Genomic DNA, 20,225 nt, shown 5'->3' with positions numbered 1-20,225 from the left:
CGAGACGTCGAATTTTCGTTTGATTTTCGGAAAAACACCAAGGCTAACCCCTTTCCGTTTTTCCGGATTTGGGCCAAAACAAAAATGTCCGGTTCCAGGCCGATATGACCGGAATATACCAGTTTCAAACAGGTTGGGGCCGGTTTCAAAAGCCTCTCGAACCTCCAAACCGGTTTCAACCGGAATCCGAGACGTCGAATTTTCGTTTGATTTTCGGAAAAACACCAAGGCTAACCCCTTTCCGTTTTTCCGGATTTGGGCCAAAACAAAAATGTCCGGTTCCAGGCCGATATGACCGGAATATACCAGTTTCAAACAGGTTGGGGCCGGTTTCAGCAGCCTCTCGAACCTCCAAACCGGTTTGAACCGGAATCCGAGACGTCGAATTTTCGTTCGATTTTCGGAAAAACACCAAGGCTAACCCCTTTCCGTTTTTCCGGATTTGGGCCAAAACAAAAATGTCCGGTTCCAGGCCGAAATGACCGGAATATACCAGTTTCAAACAGGTTGGGGCCGGTTTCAGCAGCCTCTCGAACCTCCAAACCGGTTTGAACCGGAATCCGAGACGTCGAATTTTCGTTTGATTTTCGGAAAAACACCAAGGCTGACCCCTTTCCGTTTTTCCGGATTTGGGCCAAAACAAAAATGTCCGGTTCCAGGCCGATATGACCGGAATATACCAGTTTCAAACAGGTTGGGGCCGGTTTCAGCAGCCTCTCGAACCTCCAAACCGGTTTGAACCGGAATCCGAGACGTCGAATTTTCGTTCGATTTTCGGAAAAACACCAAGGCTAACCCCTTTCCGTTTTTCCTGATTTAGGCCAAAACAAAAATGTCCGGTTCCAGGCCGATATGACCGGAATATACCAGTTTCAAACAGGTTGGGGCCGGTTTCAGCAGCCTCTCGAACCTCCAAACCGGTTTAAACCGGAATCCGAGACGTCGAATTTTCGTTTGATTTTCGGAAAAACACCAAGGCTAACCCCTTTCCGTTTTTCCGGATTTGGGCCAAAACAAAAATGTCCGGTTCCAGGCCGATATGACCGGAATATACCAGTTTCAAACAGGTTGGGCCGGTTTCAGCAGCCTCTCGAACCTCCAAACCGGTTTAAACCGGAATCCGAGACGTCGAATTTTCGTTCGATTTTCGGAAAAACACCAAGGCTAACCCCTTTCCGTTTTTCCGGATTTGGGCCAAAACAAAAATGTCCGGTTCCAGGCCGATATGACCGGAATATACCAGTTTCAAACAGGTTGGGGCCGGTTTCAGCAGCCTCTCGAACCTCCAAACCGGTTTGAACCGGAATCCGAGACGTCGAATTTTCGTTTGATTTTCGAAAAACACCAAGGCTAACCCCTTTCCGTTTTTCCGGATTTGGGCCAAAACAAAAATGTCCGGTTCCAGGCCGATATGACCGGAATATACCAGTTTCAAACAGGTTGGGGCCGGTTTCAGCAGCCTCTCGAACCTCCAAACCGGTTTGAACCGGAATCCGAGACGTCGAATTTTCGTTCGATTTTCGGAAAAACACCAAGGCTAACCCCTTTCCGTTTTTCCGGATTTGGGCCAAAACAAAAATGTCCGGTTCCAGGCCGATATGACCGGAATATACCAGTTTCAAACAGGTTGGGGCCGGTTTCAACAGCCTCTCGAACCTCCAAACCGGTTTCAACCGGAATCCGAGACGTCGAATTTTCGTTTGATTTTCGGAAAAACACCAAGGCTAACCCCTTTCCGTTTTTCCGGATTTGGGCCAAAACAAAAATGTCCGGTTCCAGGCCGATATGACCGGAATATACCAGTTTCAAACAGGTTGGGGCCGGTTTCAGCAGCCTCTCGAACCTCCAAACCGGTTTCAACCGGAATCCGAGACGTCGAATTTTCGTTCGATATTCGGAAAAACACCAAGGCTAACCCCTTCCGTTTTTCCGGATTTGGGCCAAAACAAAAATGTCCGGTTCCAGGCCGATATGACCGGAATATACCAGTTTCAAACAGGTTGGGGCCGGTTTCAGCAGCCTCTCGAACCTCCAAACCGGTTTGAACCGGAATCCGAGACGTCGAATTTTCGTTCGATTTTCGGAAAAACACCAAGGCTAACCCCTTTCCGTTTTTCCGGATTTGGGCCAAAACAAAAATGTCCGGTTCCAGGCCGATATGACCTGAATATACCAGTTTCAAACAGGTTGGGGCCGGTTTCAACAGCCTCTCGAACCTCCAAACCGGTTTGAACCGGAATCCGAGAGGTCGAATTTTCGTTCGATTTTCGGAAAAACACCAAGGCTAACCCCTTTCCGTTTTTCCGGATTTGGGCCAAACCAAAAATGTCCGGTTCCAGGCCGATATGACCGGAATATACCAGTTTCAAACAGGTTGGGGCCGGTTTCAGCAGCCTCTCGAACCTCCAAACCGGTTTAAACCGGAATCCGAGACGTCGAATTTTCGTTTGATTTTCGGAAAAACACCAAGGCTAACCCCTTTCCGTTTTTCCGGATTTGGGCCAAAACAAAAATGTCCGGTTCCAGGCCGATATGACCGGAATATACCAGTTTCAAACAGGTTGGGGCCGGTTTCAGCAGCCTCTCAAACCTCCAAACCGGTTTGAACCGGAATCCGAGACGTCGAATTTTCGTTCGTTTTTCGGAAAAACACCAAGGCTAACCCCTTTCCGTTTTTCCGGATTTGGGCCAAAACAAAAATGTCCGGTTCCAGGCCGATATGACCGGAATATACCAGTTTCAAACAGGTTGGGGCCGGTTTCAGCAGCCTCTCGAACCTCCAAACCGGTTTCAACCGGAATCCGAGACGTCGAATTTTCGTTCGATTTTTGGAAAAACACCAAGGCTAACCCCTTTCCGTTTTTCCGGATTTGGGCCAAAACAAAAATGTCCGGTTCCAGGCCGAAATCACCGGAATATACCAGTTTCAAACAGGTTGGGGCCGGTTTCAGCAGCCTCTCGAACCTCCAAACCGGTTTGAACCGGAATCCGAGACGTCGAATTTTCGTTCGATTTTTGGAAAAACACCAAGGCTAACCCCTTTCCGTTTTTCCGGATTTGGGCCAAAACAAAAATGTCCGGTTCCAGGCCGAAATGACCGGAATATACCAGTTTCAAACAGGTTGGGGCCGGTTTCAGCAGCCTCTCGAACCTCCAAACCGGTTTGAACCGGAATCCGAGACGTCGAATTTTCGTTTGATTTTCGGAAAAACACCAAGGCTGACCCCTTTCCGTTTTTCCGGATTTGGGCCAAAACAAAAATGTCCGGTTCCAGGCCGAAATGACCGGAATATACCAGTTTCAAACAGGTTGGGGCCGGTTTCAGCAGCCTCTCGAACCTCCAAACCGGTTTAAACCGGAATCCGAGACGTCGAATTTTCGTTCGATATTCGGAAAAACACCAAGGCTAACCCCTTTCCGTTTTTCCGGATTTGGGCCAAAACAAAAATGTCCGGTTCCAGGCCGATATGACCGGAATATACCAGTTTCAAACAGGTTGGGGCCGGTTTCAGCAGCCTCTCGAACCTCCAAACCGGTTTAAACCGGAATCCGAGACGTCGAATTTTCGTTTGATTTTCGGAAAAACACCAAGGCTAACCCCTTTCCGTTTTTCCGGATTTGGGCCAAAACAAAAATGTCCGGTTCCAGGCCGATATGACCGCAATATACCAGTTTCAAACAGGTTGGGGCCGGTTTCAGCAGCCTCTCGAACCTCCAAACCGGTTTCAACCGGAATCCGAGACGTCGAATTTTCGTTTGATTTTCGGAAAAACACCAAGGCTAACCCCTTTCCGTTTTTCCGGATTTGGGCCAAAACAAAAATGTCCGGTTCCAGGCCGATATGACCGGAATATACCAGTTTCAAACAGGTTGGGGCCGGTTTCAAAAGCCTCTCGAACCTCCAAACCGGTTTCAACCGGAATCCGAGACGTCGAATTTTCGTTTGATTTTCGGAAAAACACCAAGGCTAACCCCTTTCCGTTTTTCCGGATTTGGGCCAAAACAAAAATGTCCGGTTCCAGGCCGATATGACCGGAATATACCAGTTTCAAACAGGTTGGGGCCGGTTTCAGCAGCCTCTCGAACCTCCAAACCGGTTTGAACCGGAATCCGAGACGTCGAATTTTCGTTCGATTTTCGGAAAAACACCAAGGCTAACCCCTTTCCGTTTTTCCGGATTTGGGCCAAAACAAAAATGTCCGGTTCCAGGCCGAAATGACCGGAATATACCAGTTTCAAACAGGTTGGGGCCGGTTTCAGCAGCCTCTCGAACCTCCAAACCGGTTTGAACCGGAATCCGAGACGTCGAATTTTCGTTTGATTTTCGGAAAAACACCAAGGCTGACCCCTTTCCGTTTTTCCGGATTTGGGCCAAAACAAAAATGTCCGGTTCCAGGCCGAAATGACCGGAATATACCAGTTTCAAACAGGTTGGGGCCGGTTTCAGCAGCCTCTCGAACCTCCAAACCGGTTTAAACCGGAATCCGAGACGTCGAATTTTCGTTCGATATTCGGAAAAACACCAAGGCTAACCCCTTTCCGTTTTTCCGGATTTGGGCCAAAACAAAAATGTCCGGTTCCAGGCCGATATGACCGGAATATACCAGTTTCAAACAGGTTGGGGCCGGTTTCAGCAGCCTCTCGAACCTCCAAACCGGTTTAAACCGGAATCCGAGACGTCGAATTTTCGTTTGATTTTCGGAAAAACACCAAGGCTAACCCCTTTCCGTTTTTCCGGATTTGGGCCAAAACAAAAATGTCCGGTTCCAGGCCGATATGACCGCAATATACCAGTTTCAAACAGGTTGGGGCCGGTTTCAAAAGCCTATCGAACCTCCAAACCGGTTTCAACCGGAATCCGAGACGTCGAATTTTCGTTCGATTTTCGGAAAAACACCAAGGCTAACCCCTTTCCGTTTTTCCGGATTTGGGCCAAAACAAAAATGTCCGGTTCCAGGCCGATATGACCGGAATATACCAGTTTCAAACAGGTTGGGGCCGGTTTCAGCAGCCTCTCGAACCTCCAAACCGGTTTAAACCGGAATCCGAGACGTCGAATTTTCGTTTGATTTTCGGAAAAACACCAAGGCTAACCCCTTTCCGTTTTTCCGGATTTGGGCCAAAACAAAAATGTCCGGTTCCAGGCCGATATGACCGGAATATACCAGTTTCAAACAGGTTGGGGCCGGTTTCAACAGCTTCTCGAACCTCCAAACCGGTTTGAACCGGAATCCGAGACGTCGAATTTTCGTTCGATTTTCGGAAAAACACCAAGGCTAACCCCTTTCCGTTTTTCCGGATTTGGGCCAAAACAAAAATGTCCGGTTCCAGGCCGATATGACCGGAATATACCAGTTTCAAACAGGTTGGGGCCGGTTTCAGCAGCCTCTCGAACCTCCAAACCGGTTTCAACCGGAATCCGAGACGTCGAATTTTCGTTTGATTTTCGGAAAAACACCAAGGCTAACCCCTTTCCGTTTTTCCGGATTTGGGCCAAAACAAAAATGTCCGGTTCCAGGCCGATATGACCGCAATATACCAGTTTCAAACAGGTTGGGGCCGGTTTCAGCAGCCTCTCGAACCTCCAAACCGGTTTCAACCGGAATCCGAGACGTCGAATTTTCGTTTGATTTTCGGAAAAACACCAAGGCTAACCCCTTTCCGTTTTTCCGGATTTGGGCCAAAACAAAAATGTCCGGTTCCAGGCCGATATGACCGGAATATACCAGTTTCAAACAGGTTGGGGCCGGTTTCAGCAGCCTCTCGAACCTCCAAACCGGTTTCAACCGGAATCCGAGACGTCGAATTTTCGTTCGATTTTCGGAAAAACACCAAGGCTAACCCCTTTCCGTTTTTCCGGATTTGGGCCAAAACAAAAATGTCCGGTTCCAGGCCGATATGACCGGAATATACCAGTTTCAAACAGGTTGGGCCGGTTTCAGCAGCCTCTCGAACCTCCAAACCGGTTTAAACCGGAATCCGAGACGTCGAATTTTCGTTCGATTTTCGGAAAAACACCAAGGCTAACCCCTTTCCGTTTTTCCGGATTTGGGCCAAAACAAAAATGTCCGGTTCTAGGCCGATATGACCGGAATATACCAGTTTCAAACAGGTTGGGGCCGGTTTCTGCAGCCTCTCGAACCTCCAAACCGGTTTAAACCGGAATCCGAGACGTCGAATTTTCGTTCGATTTTCGGAAAAACACCAAGGCTAACCCCTTTCCGTTTTTCCGGATTTGGGCCAAAACAAAAATGTCCGGTTCTAGGCCGATATGACCGGAATATACCAGTTTCAAACAGGTTGGGGCCGGTTTCTGCAGCCTCTCGAACCTCCAAACCGGTTTAAACCGGAATCCGAGACGTCGAATTTTCGTTCGATATTCGGAAAAACACCAAGGCTAACCCCTTTCCGTTTTTCCGGATTTGGGCCAAAACAAAAATGTCCGGTTCCAGGCCGATATGACCGGAATATACCAGTTTCAAACAGGTTGGGGCCGGTTTCAGCAGCCTCTCGAACCTCCAAACCGGTTTAAACCGGAATCCGAGACGTCGAATTTTCGTTTGATTTTCGGAAAAACACCAAGGCTAACCCCTTTCCGTTTTTCCGGATTTGGGCCAAAACAAAAATGTCCGGTTCCAGGCCGATATGACCGCAATATACCAGTTTCAAACAGGTTGGGGCCGGTTTCAAAAGCCTATCGAACCTCCAAACCGGTTTCAACCGGAATCCGAGACGTCGAATTTTCGTTTAATTTTCGGAAAAACACCAAGGCTAACCCCTTTCCGTTTTTCCGGATTTAGGCCAAAACAAAAATGTCCGGTTCCAGGCCGATATGACCGGAATATACCAGTTTCAAACAGGTTGGGGCCGGTTTCAGCAGCCTCTCGAACCTCCAAACCGGTTTAAACCGGAATCCGAGACGTCGAATTTTCGTTTAATTTTCGGAAAAACACCAAGGCTAACCCCTTTCCGTTTTTCCGGATTTGGGCCAAAACAAAAATGTCCGGTTCCAGGCCGATATGACCGGAATATACCAGTTTCAAACAGGTTGGGCCGGTTTCAGCAGCCTCTCGAACCTCCAAACCGGTTTGAACCGGAATCCGAGACGTCGAATTTTCGTTCGATTTTCGGAAAAACACCAAGGCTAACCCCTTTCCGTTTTTCCGGATTTGGGCCAAAACAAAAATGTCCGGTTCCAGGCCGATATGACCGGAATATACCAGTTTCAAACAGGTTGGGGCCGGTTTCAGCAGCCTCTCGAACCTCCAAACCGGTTTGAACCGGAATCCGAGACGTCGAATTTTCGTTCGATTTTCGGAAAAACACCAAGGCTAACTAACCCCTTTCCGTTTTTCCGGATTTAGGCCAAAACAAAAATGTCCGGTTCCAGGCCGATATGACCGGAATATACCAGTTTCAAACAGGTTGGGGCCGGTTTCTGCAGCCTCTCGAACCTCCAAACCGGTTTAAACCGGAATCCGAGACGTCGAATTTTCGTTCGATATTCGGAAAAACACCAAGGCTAACCCCTTTCCGTTTTTCCGGATTTGGGCCAAAACAAAAATGTCCGGTTCCAGGCCGATATGACCGGAATATACCAGTTTCAAACAGGTTGGGGCCGGTTTCAGCAGCCTCTCGAACCTCCAAACCGGTTTAAACCGGAATCCGAGACGTCGAATTTTCGTTTGATTTTCGGAAAAACACCAAGGCTAACCCCTTTCCGTTTTTCCGGATTTGGGCCAAAACAAAAATGTCCGGTTCCAGGCCGATATGACCGGAATATACCAGTTTCAAACAGGTTGGGCCGGTTTCAGCAGCCTCTCGAACCTCCAAACCGGTTTGAACCGGAATCCGAGACGTCGAATTTTCGTTCGATTTTCGGAAAAACACCAAGGCTAACCCCTTTCCGTTTTTCCGGATTTGGGCCAAAACAAAAATGTCCGGTTCCAGGCCGATATGACCGGAATATACCAGTTTCAAACAGGTTGGGGCCGGTTTCAGCAGCCTCTCGAACCTCCAAACCGGTTTGAACCGGAATCCGAGACGTCGAATTTTCGTTCGATTTTCGGAAAAACACCAAGGCTAACTAACCCCTTTCCGTTTTTCCGGATTTAGGCCAAAACAAAAATGTCCGGTTCCAGGCCGATATGACCGGAATATACCAGTTTCAAACAGGTTGGGGCCGGTTTCTGCAGCCTCTCGAACCTCCAAACCGGTTTAAACCGGAATCCGAGACGTCGAATTTTCGTTCGATATTCGGAAAAACACCAAGGCTAACCCCTTTCCGTTTTTCCGGATTTGGGCCAAAACAAAAATGTCCGGTTCCAGGCCGATATGACCGGAATATACCAGTTTCAAACAGGTTGGGGCCGGTTTCAGCAGCCTCTCGAACCTCCAAACCGGTTTAAACCGGAATCCGAGACGTCGAATTTTCGTTTGATTTTCGGAAAAACACCAAGGCTAACCCCTTTCCGTTTTTCCGGATTTGGGCCAAAACAAAAATGTCCGGTTCCAGGCCGATATGACCGGAATATACCAGTTTCAAACAGGTTGGGCCGGTTTCAGCAGCCTCTCGAACCTCCAAACCGGTTTGAACCGGAATCCGAGACGTCGAATTTTCGTTCGATTTTCGGAAAAACACCAAGGCTAACCCCTTTCCGTTTTTCCGGATTTGGGCCAAAACAAAAATGTCCGGTTCCAGGCCGATATGACCGGAATATACCAGTTTCAAACAGGTTGGGGCCGGTTTCAGCAGCCTCTCGAACCTCCAAACCGGTTTGAACCGGAATCCGAGACGTCGAATTTTCGTTCGATTTTCGGAAAAACACCAAGGCTAACTAACCCCTTTCCGTTTTTCCGGATTTAGGCCAAAACAAAAATGTCCGGTTCCAGGCCGATATGACCGGAATATACCAGTTTCAAACAGGTTGGGGCCGGTTTCAGCAGCCTCTCGAACCTCCAAACCGGTTTAAACCGGAATCCGAGACGTCGAATTTTCGTTTGATTTTCGGAAAAACACCAAGGCTAACCCCTTTCCGTTTTTCCGGATTTGGGCCAAAACAAAAATGTCCGGTTCCAGGCCGATATGACCGGAATATACCAGTTTCAAACAGGTTGGGCCGGTTTCAGCAGCCTCTCGAACCTCCAAACCGGTTTGAACCGGAATCCGAGACGTCGAATTTTCGTTTGATTTTCGGAAAAACACCAAGGCTGACCCCTTTCCGTTTTTCCGGATTTGGGCCAAAACAAAAATGTCCGGTTCCAGGCCGAAATGACCGGAATATACCAGTTTCAAACAGGTTGGGGCCGGTTTCAGCAGCCTCTCGAACCTCCAAACCGGTTTGAACCGGAATCCGAGACGTCGAATTTTCGTTCGATTTTCGGAAAAACACCAAGGCTAACCCCTTTCCGTTTTTTCATCTCGACTGTCGAAGAATTCACTCGGATTGGTTGCTTCCCGCTACATAACGATCAAACCGTACTCGAGAAAGTTTAGAGCGAGTACACTTTTTGGGTGTGTCTTCAAAAAGCGTACTCGAGTACGTTGGCTACACTGTTTGTGAGGAGTTCAACAACCCAAACACCTTTCTCAAAGCGAAAACTACTCCAGGCACAAAATTGCGCACAATAATTGTATTGCAAGTGTGTGGAAAATATCATGCATTGCATGTTTGCTATCATACGTACGACATTTTAGAACCAACCAATAGAGCAAATGGGGTGTTTTTATAGCACTGTGATTACACAAGTACAACTTCCTTTTAAATGAGAAGGCATAGAGTTGCAGTTTAATTGAACCAGTACATAATGGAACACCTTACGACGGAGGAATCTGTTTTAACGCATCAAAGCATAGATTAAAAATGTAAAGTTTGCTATATCATAAAAACTCGCGAAGGTCCTTGAGCGTCTGAGGGTCTACATTGGTGACCAGAAAGTTCTGCAATTCGTCGGCATTTCCGAAAACCCTCTCCAGGTTCTGTAGTTTGGACTTCGTTAATTCGACGAGCGAAATCCTATGGGCGGGATCAGCGTACATAAGGGACCTCATTCGTTCAGCGTGGGGATCTTCCGGCGTCGTTTTATCCCCAAGTGGTGCTGGCTGACCCGTCATCACAGTGGTGTCGATTTTTTCCTCATCGCAAACGTCGAACAAGACCTGTTGTATCGTAAAGTGGGGATTTCAGGACGAATACGGGCATTTTACGTTGGTAGTGCAAAAATATATTAACAAAGTGGGGAAGAATTCTAAAAAATTTAAACCAATAATGAAGTAAATGTAATGTTTTGGTAGTAAAAAAACATCCACGTTTTGGTTTACTATTTAATACATAAAAAAAACAAAAATGAGCAGATATTTGTTGACGTTATTGCATCATTGTGTTCTCCAAGCTATATAGGAGTCAGCTTGGAACTTGGAAATAGCTTGCGAAACATTGACCTGAGTCTATAGAACACAAATCTGATTTCAATGAATGGCCAAATTCAAAGACAGAAACAAGAAAAAAAATCAAGTGATGGCAGTACCAGGTCTCTTTAGACAAAATTGCACAAAAAACAATGGCAATCTTACCTGCACACAAACAGTCAAGGCTCTTGAAAGACCAGTCTTTAAGGCTTCGGGGTCACCAATCATGCGGTCGAGAATAGCCAAGAAAGCGAGCGCTAACACTTTGCGTTCCAGGGTCTCAGCCGCCGTATCAATTCGATCACATAGTATTTGGGTCAAAGAGTTGACCACTTCGACGGTGTGTTGTCCACTGAAGTCGGTTACAACAGACCAAAAGCCTTCAGCAGTGTGAACAGCCAGACGAGCTATTAGCACAAGACGACTTGTGGCCAGAATTCCGCATGCGTCCGGTTGTAGGACTTCTTTCAGGGCGTCGCAGAGATAACGGTGAAAAACCGTTGCCGTTTCAGCTGGTGCCACCTTGCGGAATAAACGTTGTCAATATATTAAAATATATAGCAAAGAAAACACAAAAATTAAGGAGTCGATTTTAATATACAAAACTTGTTAATGCACGAATAGTGACATGAAAAGATAGCCTAATGCTTCTTTGAGGGCACTAGATGACAAGATACCTTTATGCTATACAAAGAATACTCGACTGATAAACGCCCCCACCAAGGCAGGTATAAAGTTCTACATGATCCTAATTCATAACCAAAAAACATCACATACATACCTTAACCATCTGAATCACAAGCCGAGTTACAAGATTGAGGCATTCATCTCTTACATCAGTAACAAGGGACTCTATAGCATCAGCCAATGCTGTGCCATACTGACTTGTCATAAATGTTGTTGAACCCAAGACAGCATAACATTCTATAACTTGAAAACATTCTCTTAACGATTCGGAGCTTATTTCCAACAATCCTGGAAGAATGAAAACAGGGTTAGTAAAGGAACTGAAAATTGTTTTAAATGTTTGGAATGTGGTTGGTGCAATTGCAGTAATCGACGCAAAAAAAACTTTATGCCGGGGATGAGTGAAGTTAAAATACAAGGGTATGACAACCAGAAATTACACTCTCTTATGGCCTTGCCCAATTGCAAATTTTACAGTTCCTGTTCATACAGTGACTACAATTGTCAGTAACTGACCTTTTGGCACAATAATTTACCGATATTTTAATCAACCTACTTAGGTATCACCACATTATGACAGACAAAACTTTGTTGAATACAATCTACATTCATTTTTGTGCCAGATGGTCAGTTATGTAATGTTTACAATAAGCCTGGCAGCAATAGAAGCGCAATATTTACTACAGATTTAACACAAAAGCAACCAATGAAAACACACCAAACATGTTCCCAAATAATTGCATCAGGTCATTTGTCAACTCTGTCGCATTTTGCATCACATTAAGCCACAAGTCGAGTCCATCAGCTAACAGGTAAACATGTGCGGGGGAGTTAATGTCTGTGCTGCAATGTATTACGTTGAGCAGGAAGGGATGAAGACTAACTGATTGTTTGTTTAAAGCCACAACAACTTGGGAAAGTGTGGAAACTACTGCACACCTGAAAGATACAATATGGCATTACATATCATGCTGGGGTCTGGACAACATGCTTATGCATAAAATAAAACTATTGACCTTTCAAGCATATAACTTTTGAAAGTTTCCCAAAGCATGTGGCACTGCTACAGCATTGTTTAGTTGAAAAAAAAAATTATTAAACCTTAATTTCTAGTTCTGATCTCAAACAAATTGTTTGAAAGCCAAAAAAGTTTCAAATGGTTGTGTTGGGATGAGCATGGAGGCCTACCGTAGCATGTTGTGTGACTCAGATCCCATCCAGATGTTGGGCAATAACTGTGCTAACTTATGCACAGACGATGAAACTTGATATCCAAGGCGCTCTATGACAAAACTGAATACATGCAACACCCTCATTTTTGCATCTCCACCATCAGCGGTCATAAGCAAAGAGTGAAGCAGGTCAGTGCACCTTTCCTGGTAAGGTGCAAATGTGGCTGAAAAAAAATTCAGTTTGGTACAATACAGTATTTGCTTCTGAAGGGGCGATCATATTTGGAAAATAATACTAGTTACTTTTTCTGGCAATAAAACAGTTTCCTGACAAAACAGGATATGCACTGTTTGTTGTAACTATTAAGTATACACATTTCAGAAATAAACGATGTTTACATTACTTGTATAAAAATAGATTACAACAAAGCCTCAATTAAGCATTTCACACAAAAAATCTCAAATATTCTTGCTATACCAGGATCGAATTCAAAGTCATCCAGAACTGCTCTCAAAGTGCTGGATGCAGCCAATCTTACAGCAATGTCCATACTTGAATCAAGCGAAGATATGACAAACTCATAAAGCATATTGTGAGCCTCAGTTGGTGGTTTTATACCAATCCACTGCTCAGTCAACCATAAAACCCTCCTAAAATTGAAATATCCAATTGTGACTTAATTAAGAATGACTAAATATAATATAGAGATTTAAATAGAAAGCCAAAGCTCTTTTGCTGACCAATTTCTGAAGACGTTTCAAACACGACTGTGCTTATCATCAGTGTTATAACCAACTAAGACTAAGACAATACATGGAGCATATTTCACCAGAAAAAACAAACGCATAATTTTGGTGTGAACACAAATATACATATCATTTGACATTGTACTTGCAGAATTGCTGGATACCTGTGGACAATTTTTCCTTGGGGATGTGTTTGGCAACTTTGCACTGATGGTAGTAAATGATCCACAAACCACTGCTCAAAATTGATAGCATTAAATAGTTCATTGGCTGCAAGACCCACAGCTGCATAAACTGCATCATTTGCAAGAATAGACTCAAGACTGCCTGCAAAAATGTTGGAATAAGTGACAAAGTGTAAGTTGAAATAGACTTTTCCAATTACCTATTGATGTGTTGGTGTTCAAGTTTTGTAGTGCAGACAGAATGGCAGAAACTAGATGCTCGCGGTCAGCATTCAAAAAAGTTAGAAAAAGCACCTTTACAAAAAAAATAGGGCGTTGATTAATGTTTTCATTGATGTCATAAGTACACCCTCTAAAAATTAAATATATGTCTGATATGAGTAAGCACCAAGACATCTTAAAAATGTAACTTTATATTATAACAAAGACTTTGTTGTTTCAGCCTTTGATTGTCAAGTAGAATTGGCGAAATAGTTATAATGTATTCACACTTCGGCACTTGGTCTAAGATTATATTTCCAAGTTTCCCCAATTTCTTCAGAACAAAACTCTTCGGCATCTGCTTCCCATTCCTCCAAATCATGTTGATTGAGAGGCAGAAAGGAGAAAACGATACATCTGCAAAAAATTAGTCAGGTTCCATTTTGCTACTATGTAAATTTAATAAAAATGAAGCAGTATGATGTAAATAGCAAGTAAAACATGTTGGGTATTTACAAACAAGAAACTTTGGGCTATAAACATTTACTGTACATAAGTAAATGACTAATCATAAATATATAAGCAAAATAGGTACAAAGATATATATTGATGCATACCTAAGCAACTCTTCCATGTCTTGAGGAGTGACAATTTCTGTTGCAGAAGCATCAACAATTTTCTTTATTTGATTTATTGAGTTGACCACAAATCGTTCAGTGAACAAAGCTCTGTTTTGACTGTAGACTAAAATGCACTGGCGTGCTAAACCAAAAATGTCCTTTCCAAAGGAACCCAAGATATTTTCTTCAGTATCCAACAAAATTTTCGAGTATGTTATCAATAATTTGTCCAATCGCTCTTTCAAATTCGAAAGCATGCTTTCTGGGGCAGAACTGCAAACAGCTTCCAGCAAAACATTCATATTGGAAAGAAGTGCAGAGAAAAAAACAGTCTGCTTTTCCAAATCAACATCAAGCCACATTGATTTAAGGGCTTTAAGTGTGTTTGTATACTTGTCAAGCAACAAATTTACATCTGATTGTGTATTTCCACATTTAACTGTTTCTGTGAATGTGGCATGAAAACTTTGCCAGAGATTGTAAACTTGTTCAAAGCAGGAGTTGGAAATTTGAGCAAATGTTTTTCGGTCATTTGGTAGCTTTTTAGATGAAAGCTCTTTCATTAAATGCCTAAGCACTAGTAATGTTGCATTATCTCTAGTTGCTTCGTTTGTAGATTGTATTTGCTGGAGTTCATTGAACAATGATGGGAACAGTGTTGGCCAATGCCTTGGAACATCAAACCGTGCAATTTTGGATATTGCAACAGCCATTTGCAAAGAAATCTAAAAAACATTTTATTTTTATTTATTTTTATCTTATATTTGTTGAGCACTAAAGTAATTTACAAAAAATTAACCAAAAACAAGCTGACCTGTTGCACAGGTTCATCGAAACAAGTTAGAATCTCATTTCTTATCATCGTCTTCTCCTCTTCCGCAAGGGGAGAAGGTCCGTGTGTCCTCCAATGTCGATCAATGCCATTCTTGAAATACAGTGCAGCTAGCCACCTGACATTTACTTCCACATGGGGGTCGTGCGATAAAATTACTTTGAGCAAAGCAAAGTGAAATCCTGATTGGGATTCAGAATCCCTCAGCATTCGAGACGCCGGTTGAAACTCGTCTGCATTTTGACTGATAGCCTTGCTCAAAACTAGGACCAATTCGTCCTTCGAAGGGTTCATTTTTAAGCCTGTTCAGGCTTGGGCATTTAGCGAAACTCTCACACAAGAATGCATACTACTGTACCTATATCTACCATTTCACCGTTACATTATAATAACAACACGCCGTTTGCAGACAATTTCACTTCGCTTCTCCGATGTTAATGTTACAAATCCGGAAATAAATATATCTTGCACAAAGAAATTAAATAAAAGCATGCTACAACAATAGCAAGTAAAAAAGTTTAAAATATAGGGAACAGCAGAAAATTAAAAAAAAAATAAAATACGTGGATATACTGTGCTTGTACGTTCAGATTTAAAATGCGAAACAAATTTTGGCGCGCTTTTGGCTTCACGTGTCATCGATGCGTCAAAATGTACATTTTCAAACCACATTTTTATGCTTTTTTGCAAAGAATCATAATCAAATAACTGCAAGGTAGTAAACTTGTACGTCGTACTTGTGCTTTTCAGCGATTTTGTGCATTACACAATGACGTAAGCGTTTATTTGCTGTGGGGTCGATTATTTACAAGCACATTTCCAGCAAAATTTTGATGTAAACGGGAAAAAGTTATAGGTAACCTAATTCTAGGTAAAAACTCCACTAATTATGTGAAATTTGAATGTTTTTAGTGGTATTAACATCAAAAAAATATTGGTCATGATTAAGTTTTCTGCTGGAGGTAATAGTGAATCTGAAGAAGATTCATTTGACTTTGGTTATGAAACGGACTTAACCTTACTTTCACCCCAGCACTCAACTCATGAAGATCCACATGTTAATGAACATGCCATGCACACTAAAACAACTTCTAACAAAAGTGTAAGTGTGGCTAGCGGGGAGGTAGCACTTCTATCAGATTTACAAACAGCAGTAATTAATGGTTCACTGTCTGATGTTGAGAACATTTTGTTGTGTGAGCCTACATTGTGCAACAGTTTGCTTGGCTCGGGTTGGACAGCTTTAATGTATGCTGCAAATTTTGGCAAATTAACCATAGTGGAAAGATTATTGGAATTCGGCACAGATGTGAATGTTTGTGGACCTTCAGGCTGTAATGCCCTGATATCTGCATGCAAAAGTCATTGCCAAAGTGAAGTGGTATGTAATATTGCCAAGTTGTTACTCAGTGCTGGTGCAGATGTAACAAAAACAGATAACACTGGAAAAACTGCTCTGATATATGCTGTAAAAAGTGGAAAATGTAATGTAGTTCAAGAGTTGTTGGATGATGAAAAGCTGGTTGTTAATGCCAAAGACAAACAGTCCTGGACAGCACTTGATTGGGCAATATGTAGAAACAATTTTGTTGTTGTAAAATGCTTACTTCAAAAATTTTCAAGCAACTTGGTAATTAGTGAAGATCATGAAAATATTTCTGAGGAAGTGAGTAAACTTCTTCAACAGTATAACATTCAAATTAAGAAAGGAAACGTTCTGGAAGAAACAGCATGTTTCGATAAAAATTCCAGTGAAGACAAGTTGAATGCAGCTTTTGGTCTTATAACATTAGAAAACGATGATGCAGAAAAGCAGATGTATGACAAGTTAGTGAATTGTGTCTATATATCTAATGTATATTGGATTTGTCAACATTTTGTGATTAGGTATGGACAGCTCGAACTGTTGTTGTGTGGATTGGATTTGTCACATCTAATTCCTGTTTTTCATGAACATGATATAAGATTTTGTCAACTTTTGGACTTCACAATGGAGGATTTAAACCTGGTTGGAATTAAGCAGCATGGAGTCAAACTTCGAATTTTAAAAGCTGTATACCCAATGTATTTAAAGTTTGATTGTAGAAATTATTTGTGTGTCTGTTCATTTTAGATTTGTGACTGGCACTGTGAAGACTGGAAGGAAGATAGTTTGCCCAATTTGGCACGCTCTGTTATTTCCTTTAGTAAAGTACAGGCTGTTTTAAGAAGTTCCAAGGAGCATATACATTATATAGGAAGGACACTGGGGTATGCTCTTTGGTAACATAGCCTTTCATTTTTAGTGACAATGTGTATGACAGGTTCATTCAGAAACAATTACATGCTCACCAAAATGTTTTGATTCCACCAGCTGACAAGTGCTATGAACTTAACCCACGCTGCCATTTGCAACAACAGGTAAAAGTATGTATCTTTGCCATAAGGTATTTTTATCATTTGTTCACCAACAGGTCAAAGAAGTTCTAACTTCCACACATGATCTATGCTATTCGCTTAAATGCTTAGATTATGAAGTGAACAAAATTAATGAAGATGCATCAAAGAAGGACCTGCAAATTGTTCAAGCCGACCATGTGACCAAGTGTGGCAATCGAAGACCACCAATTTTGTTTGTCTTGGCAGCCATACTTCTCTTTGGTTTACTTAAAAAGAACATCTTAAACTGAATTTTAATCAACTGCAATCATGTTCAGTTTTTACATGTGATTGATTCTTTATTTCAATATTTCTCCAAGGGGCCCCGTTTCTTTAAAACCCACTTAGTGTGTTAACAACTGCCTTTACTTGTAATGCACAGCCTCAACAAAGAAAACTTCACAAATTCTACACAATTTTAACAAGTACAACACAGAAAATTGCAACAGTGATCAAGTCTTATTTTAGAATTTCCAACTTTTTCAATGCAAAATATGCTGTCAGACCCACCAACCCAAAAGTTCCAATCATACCAAATGATCCCCATTTACGATTTTCTGGATTTCCAGTTGCATAGCCCTTTGCATAGCACATTTTACCCAAGATCCAAACCATTCCAAGCCCTGCAGCGGTTTTCTGTAATTTTGAATAGTTCTTATGGCATTTTGCATTAAAAAATTATATTGACTATCACCTAAATAATGCATAGTAGAAGTTTACAACTTGTTTCCAGCATACATATTTTTAAAATTCAGTTGTTTGGCAAGCCAAGATATATATATGTTTTTTAACCGACTGAATAATTAACAAGATCAGTTAGTAATTTTCTAACTTTGGCATTTCTATTCAAAACTATAACTATTTTACACTATATTATATTATTATTTGAATATAAAACTGGTTTGGTCCACTTAAATACTTGCCGGACATTCAAGACCACCAAGACTGAGCATAAACAAAAACGATGGATGCGACTCCAGTGTATATTGATGTGCCCTCTGTACGCAGTTAAATTTCACTTCGTTGTCACTGTACATGTTTGGGTACTATAACAGCAAGCAAATATGTCACAAAAAGAAACACAAAAGTTAAACCTACTTACAAATAGTTTAAAGACAGTCACATTGTTGGCAAAGAATACATAGGCTATCCAATTTACCTCTACTCCATATTCCTTTCGAGCCCTCACAACTTTCATTGCCATTCCCTGCAACATCACCCAACTTGCAATGCCAGTTCCGACGACATAACCATAGTCTTTTGGTAGAGACGACATCTTTTGGTAGTGTAACAAATACTAATTTTAAAAAGAAGTCTTTAGAAGCATATAAACCAATAACCAATCAAGGCCGGCAGGAACTGCAAAGATACGCCAATATAAAAATATTGACACTGAAAAGCTGTATAATCATGTAAAATACTTAGTAATGCTAAAAACAGCACTACTAAGCCGCCAAGAGGACAAATACAAACATTGCCGCCGCTGTCGTATTTATAGTAATAGGAGCGTGAGGTTCAAAGTTCAGTCGGCGACCGATTTGTTTAATCCTTGCAGCTAGAACCAGGTAGGTCTCAAACCATAGTATGCTTATCAGGCACTCAAGTCTAGACTGGCGGTTGCATTGCCACGTCTTATATTTAGACTGAATCGATTTGGTTTCTTTTCGTAACAGGTATGCAGGACTGCAGTTTCGTTCAAATGGTTTTTCAACAATAAAATTCTTCTTTCAAAGTTGAACCTTTTCGACCTCCTTGCTACTTAAATGTCCTGCAGTCTCTAATATTACTATGGTCGTCTCCTTTTTGCAATCAACATGTAACCGAAACAGGATTTATAGGGAGAAATAGAAACAAACACGATTATACCAAATATCAAGACAATGAAAAAGTGTACACAAAAATTAGAGGTTAAAATACAGCTTCAGTACACTACCGCTATGCAAAAATAGCAAACATTGGAATTTTAGTTCAATTACGGAAAGCATGATGCCAGCAAACAATAAATTTAGTTCACAATTTCCAACTTCTTCAGAGCAAAATAGGTTGTCAATCCAAGAAGACCAAGAGATCCAATGTAGCCAAAACTTCCCCATTTCCGATTTTCTGGTTTTTCACTTGCATATCCTTTTGCATATGCAACTCTTCCCAAAATCCAAATCATACCAAGCCCTGCAGCAGTTTTCTGCGAATTTAAATGTATGAAATAACACATTACCATAAACAGCCAATTGTATTTTGATGCAACATACTACGTTAAGCACATAAAACGGCATTTTGAATAAAAAATGGTCAGCAGGCTACATAACAATTAAACTTTTAACAGCTGTAAAATACTTGCCGGGCACTCAAGTCCTCCTGTAGCCAACATAAATAGGAATGAAGGATGTCCTTCAAGGGTGTTTTGATGTGCTCTTTGTATGCAATTGAACTGCACATTTTCGGCACTGTACATGTCAGGGTACTATTAAACATAAAAATGTGGAAAAACTTTAATTCAAAATCCTTCTTTTTACAAAGATATAAGGTTAAAAAACAGAACATATGGTTCTGTTAAAGATATTCCAGCAGATATTTTTACTATCTTGTTCTTTTTTGTTGGGAAACATCACATACATAACCCCACCTTTACTCCGTACTTCGTTCGTGCTTTGACAACTTTCATTGCCATGCCTTGCAGCATCACCCAACTGGCTAAACCAGTACCAATCACATATCCATACTCTTTAGGCAAGGATGACATTTTTATAAAAGATATTTGCTTACAAAAAGTGCTATAAAATGTAATATTTGTTAAAAAGCTAGCAATATATGCAGTTAAAAGTTTCAAAAACTAATTCGCATGTCAGTGCACAGGTTTTTAACCAACAATGTTTTTTCAAACATCGCCACTCACCAGACAGATTAGTAGCGTTTAATTGAAACTTAAAAATGATACAAAATACCTAAGACATAACT

General features: G+C 42.1%; 4 protein-coding genes across 4 annotated transcripts; 1 reads left to right on the top strand and 3 right to left on the bottom strand.

Moving 5' to 3' along the window:
- Positions 1 to 9,625: 9,625 nt before the first annotated feature.
- Positions 9,626 to 15,263, bottom strand: LOC145913429 (importin-11-like). Its single transcript, XM_083001080.1, has 11 exons — positions 14,835 to 15,263; positions 14,018 to 14,745; positions 13,691 to 13,817; positions 13,400 to 13,493; positions 13,179 to 13,341; positions 12,746 to 12,918; positions 12,284 to 12,491; positions 11,814 to 12,034; positions 11,190 to 11,383; positions 10,574 to 10,930; positions 9,626 to 10,159 (listed from the first exon to the last, which is right to left on the bottom strand). Exons 1-11 carry the CDS (start codon positions 15,144 to 15,146, stop codon positions 9,881 to 9,883), a joined length of 2,856 nt encoding a protein of 951 aa, XP_082857206.1. The 5' UTR covers positions 15,147 to 15,263; the 3' UTR covers positions 9,626 to 9,880.
- A 529-nt stretch (positions 15,264 to 15,792) lies between these two features.
- LOC145914580 (ankyrin repeat, SAM and basic leucine zipper domain-containing protein 1-like) lies at positions 15,793 to 17,521 on the top strand. Its single transcript, XM_083002403.1, has 5 exons — positions 15,793 to 16,679; positions 16,740 to 16,905; positions 16,966 to 17,102; positions 17,156 to 17,252; positions 17,306 to 17,521. Exons 1-5 carry the CDS (start codon positions 15,793 to 15,795, stop codon positions 17,519 to 17,521), a joined length of 1,503 nt encoding a protein of 500 aa, XP_082858529.1.
- A 14-nt stretch (positions 17,522 to 17,535) lies between these two features.
- On the bottom strand, positions 17,536 to 18,625 carry LOC145914055 (glutathione S-transferase 3, mitochondrial-like). Its single transcript, XM_083001833.1, has 3 exons — positions 18,430 to 18,625; positions 18,194 to 18,316; positions 17,536 to 17,906 (listed from the first exon to the last, which is right to left on the bottom strand). Exons 1-3 carry the CDS (start codon positions 18,544 to 18,546, stop codon positions 17,730 to 17,732), a joined length of 417 nt encoding a protein of 138 aa, XP_082857959.1. The 5' UTR covers positions 18,547 to 18,625; the 3' UTR covers positions 17,536 to 17,729.
- Positions 18,626 to 19,087: 462 nt separating this feature from the next.
- On the bottom strand, positions 19,088 to 20,037 carry LOC145913647 (glutathione S-transferase 3, mitochondrial-like). The gene is made up of 3 exons (XM_083001379.1): positions 19,894 to 20,037; positions 19,609 to 19,731; positions 19,088 to 19,452 (listed from the first exon to the last, which is right to left on the bottom strand). Exons 1-3 carry the CDS (start codon positions 20,008 to 20,010, stop codon positions 19,276 to 19,278), a joined length of 417 nt encoding a protein of 138 aa, XP_082857505.1. The 5' UTR covers positions 20,011 to 20,037; the 3' UTR covers positions 19,088 to 19,275.
- Positions 20,038 to 20,225: the final 188 nt, after the last annotated feature.

Source organism: Ascidia mentula, chromosome 9 (assembly GCF_947561715.1).
Source record: "Ascidia mentula chromosome 9, kaAscMent1.1, whole genome shotgun sequence".
NCBI classification, from domain to species: domain Eukaryota; kingdom Metazoa; phylum Chordata; class Ascidiacea; order Phlebobranchia; family Ascidiidae; genus Ascidia; species Ascidia mentula.
Note: the sequence above shows the minus strand (reverse complement) of the source record. Positions and strands in the feature narration are given on the sequence as shown.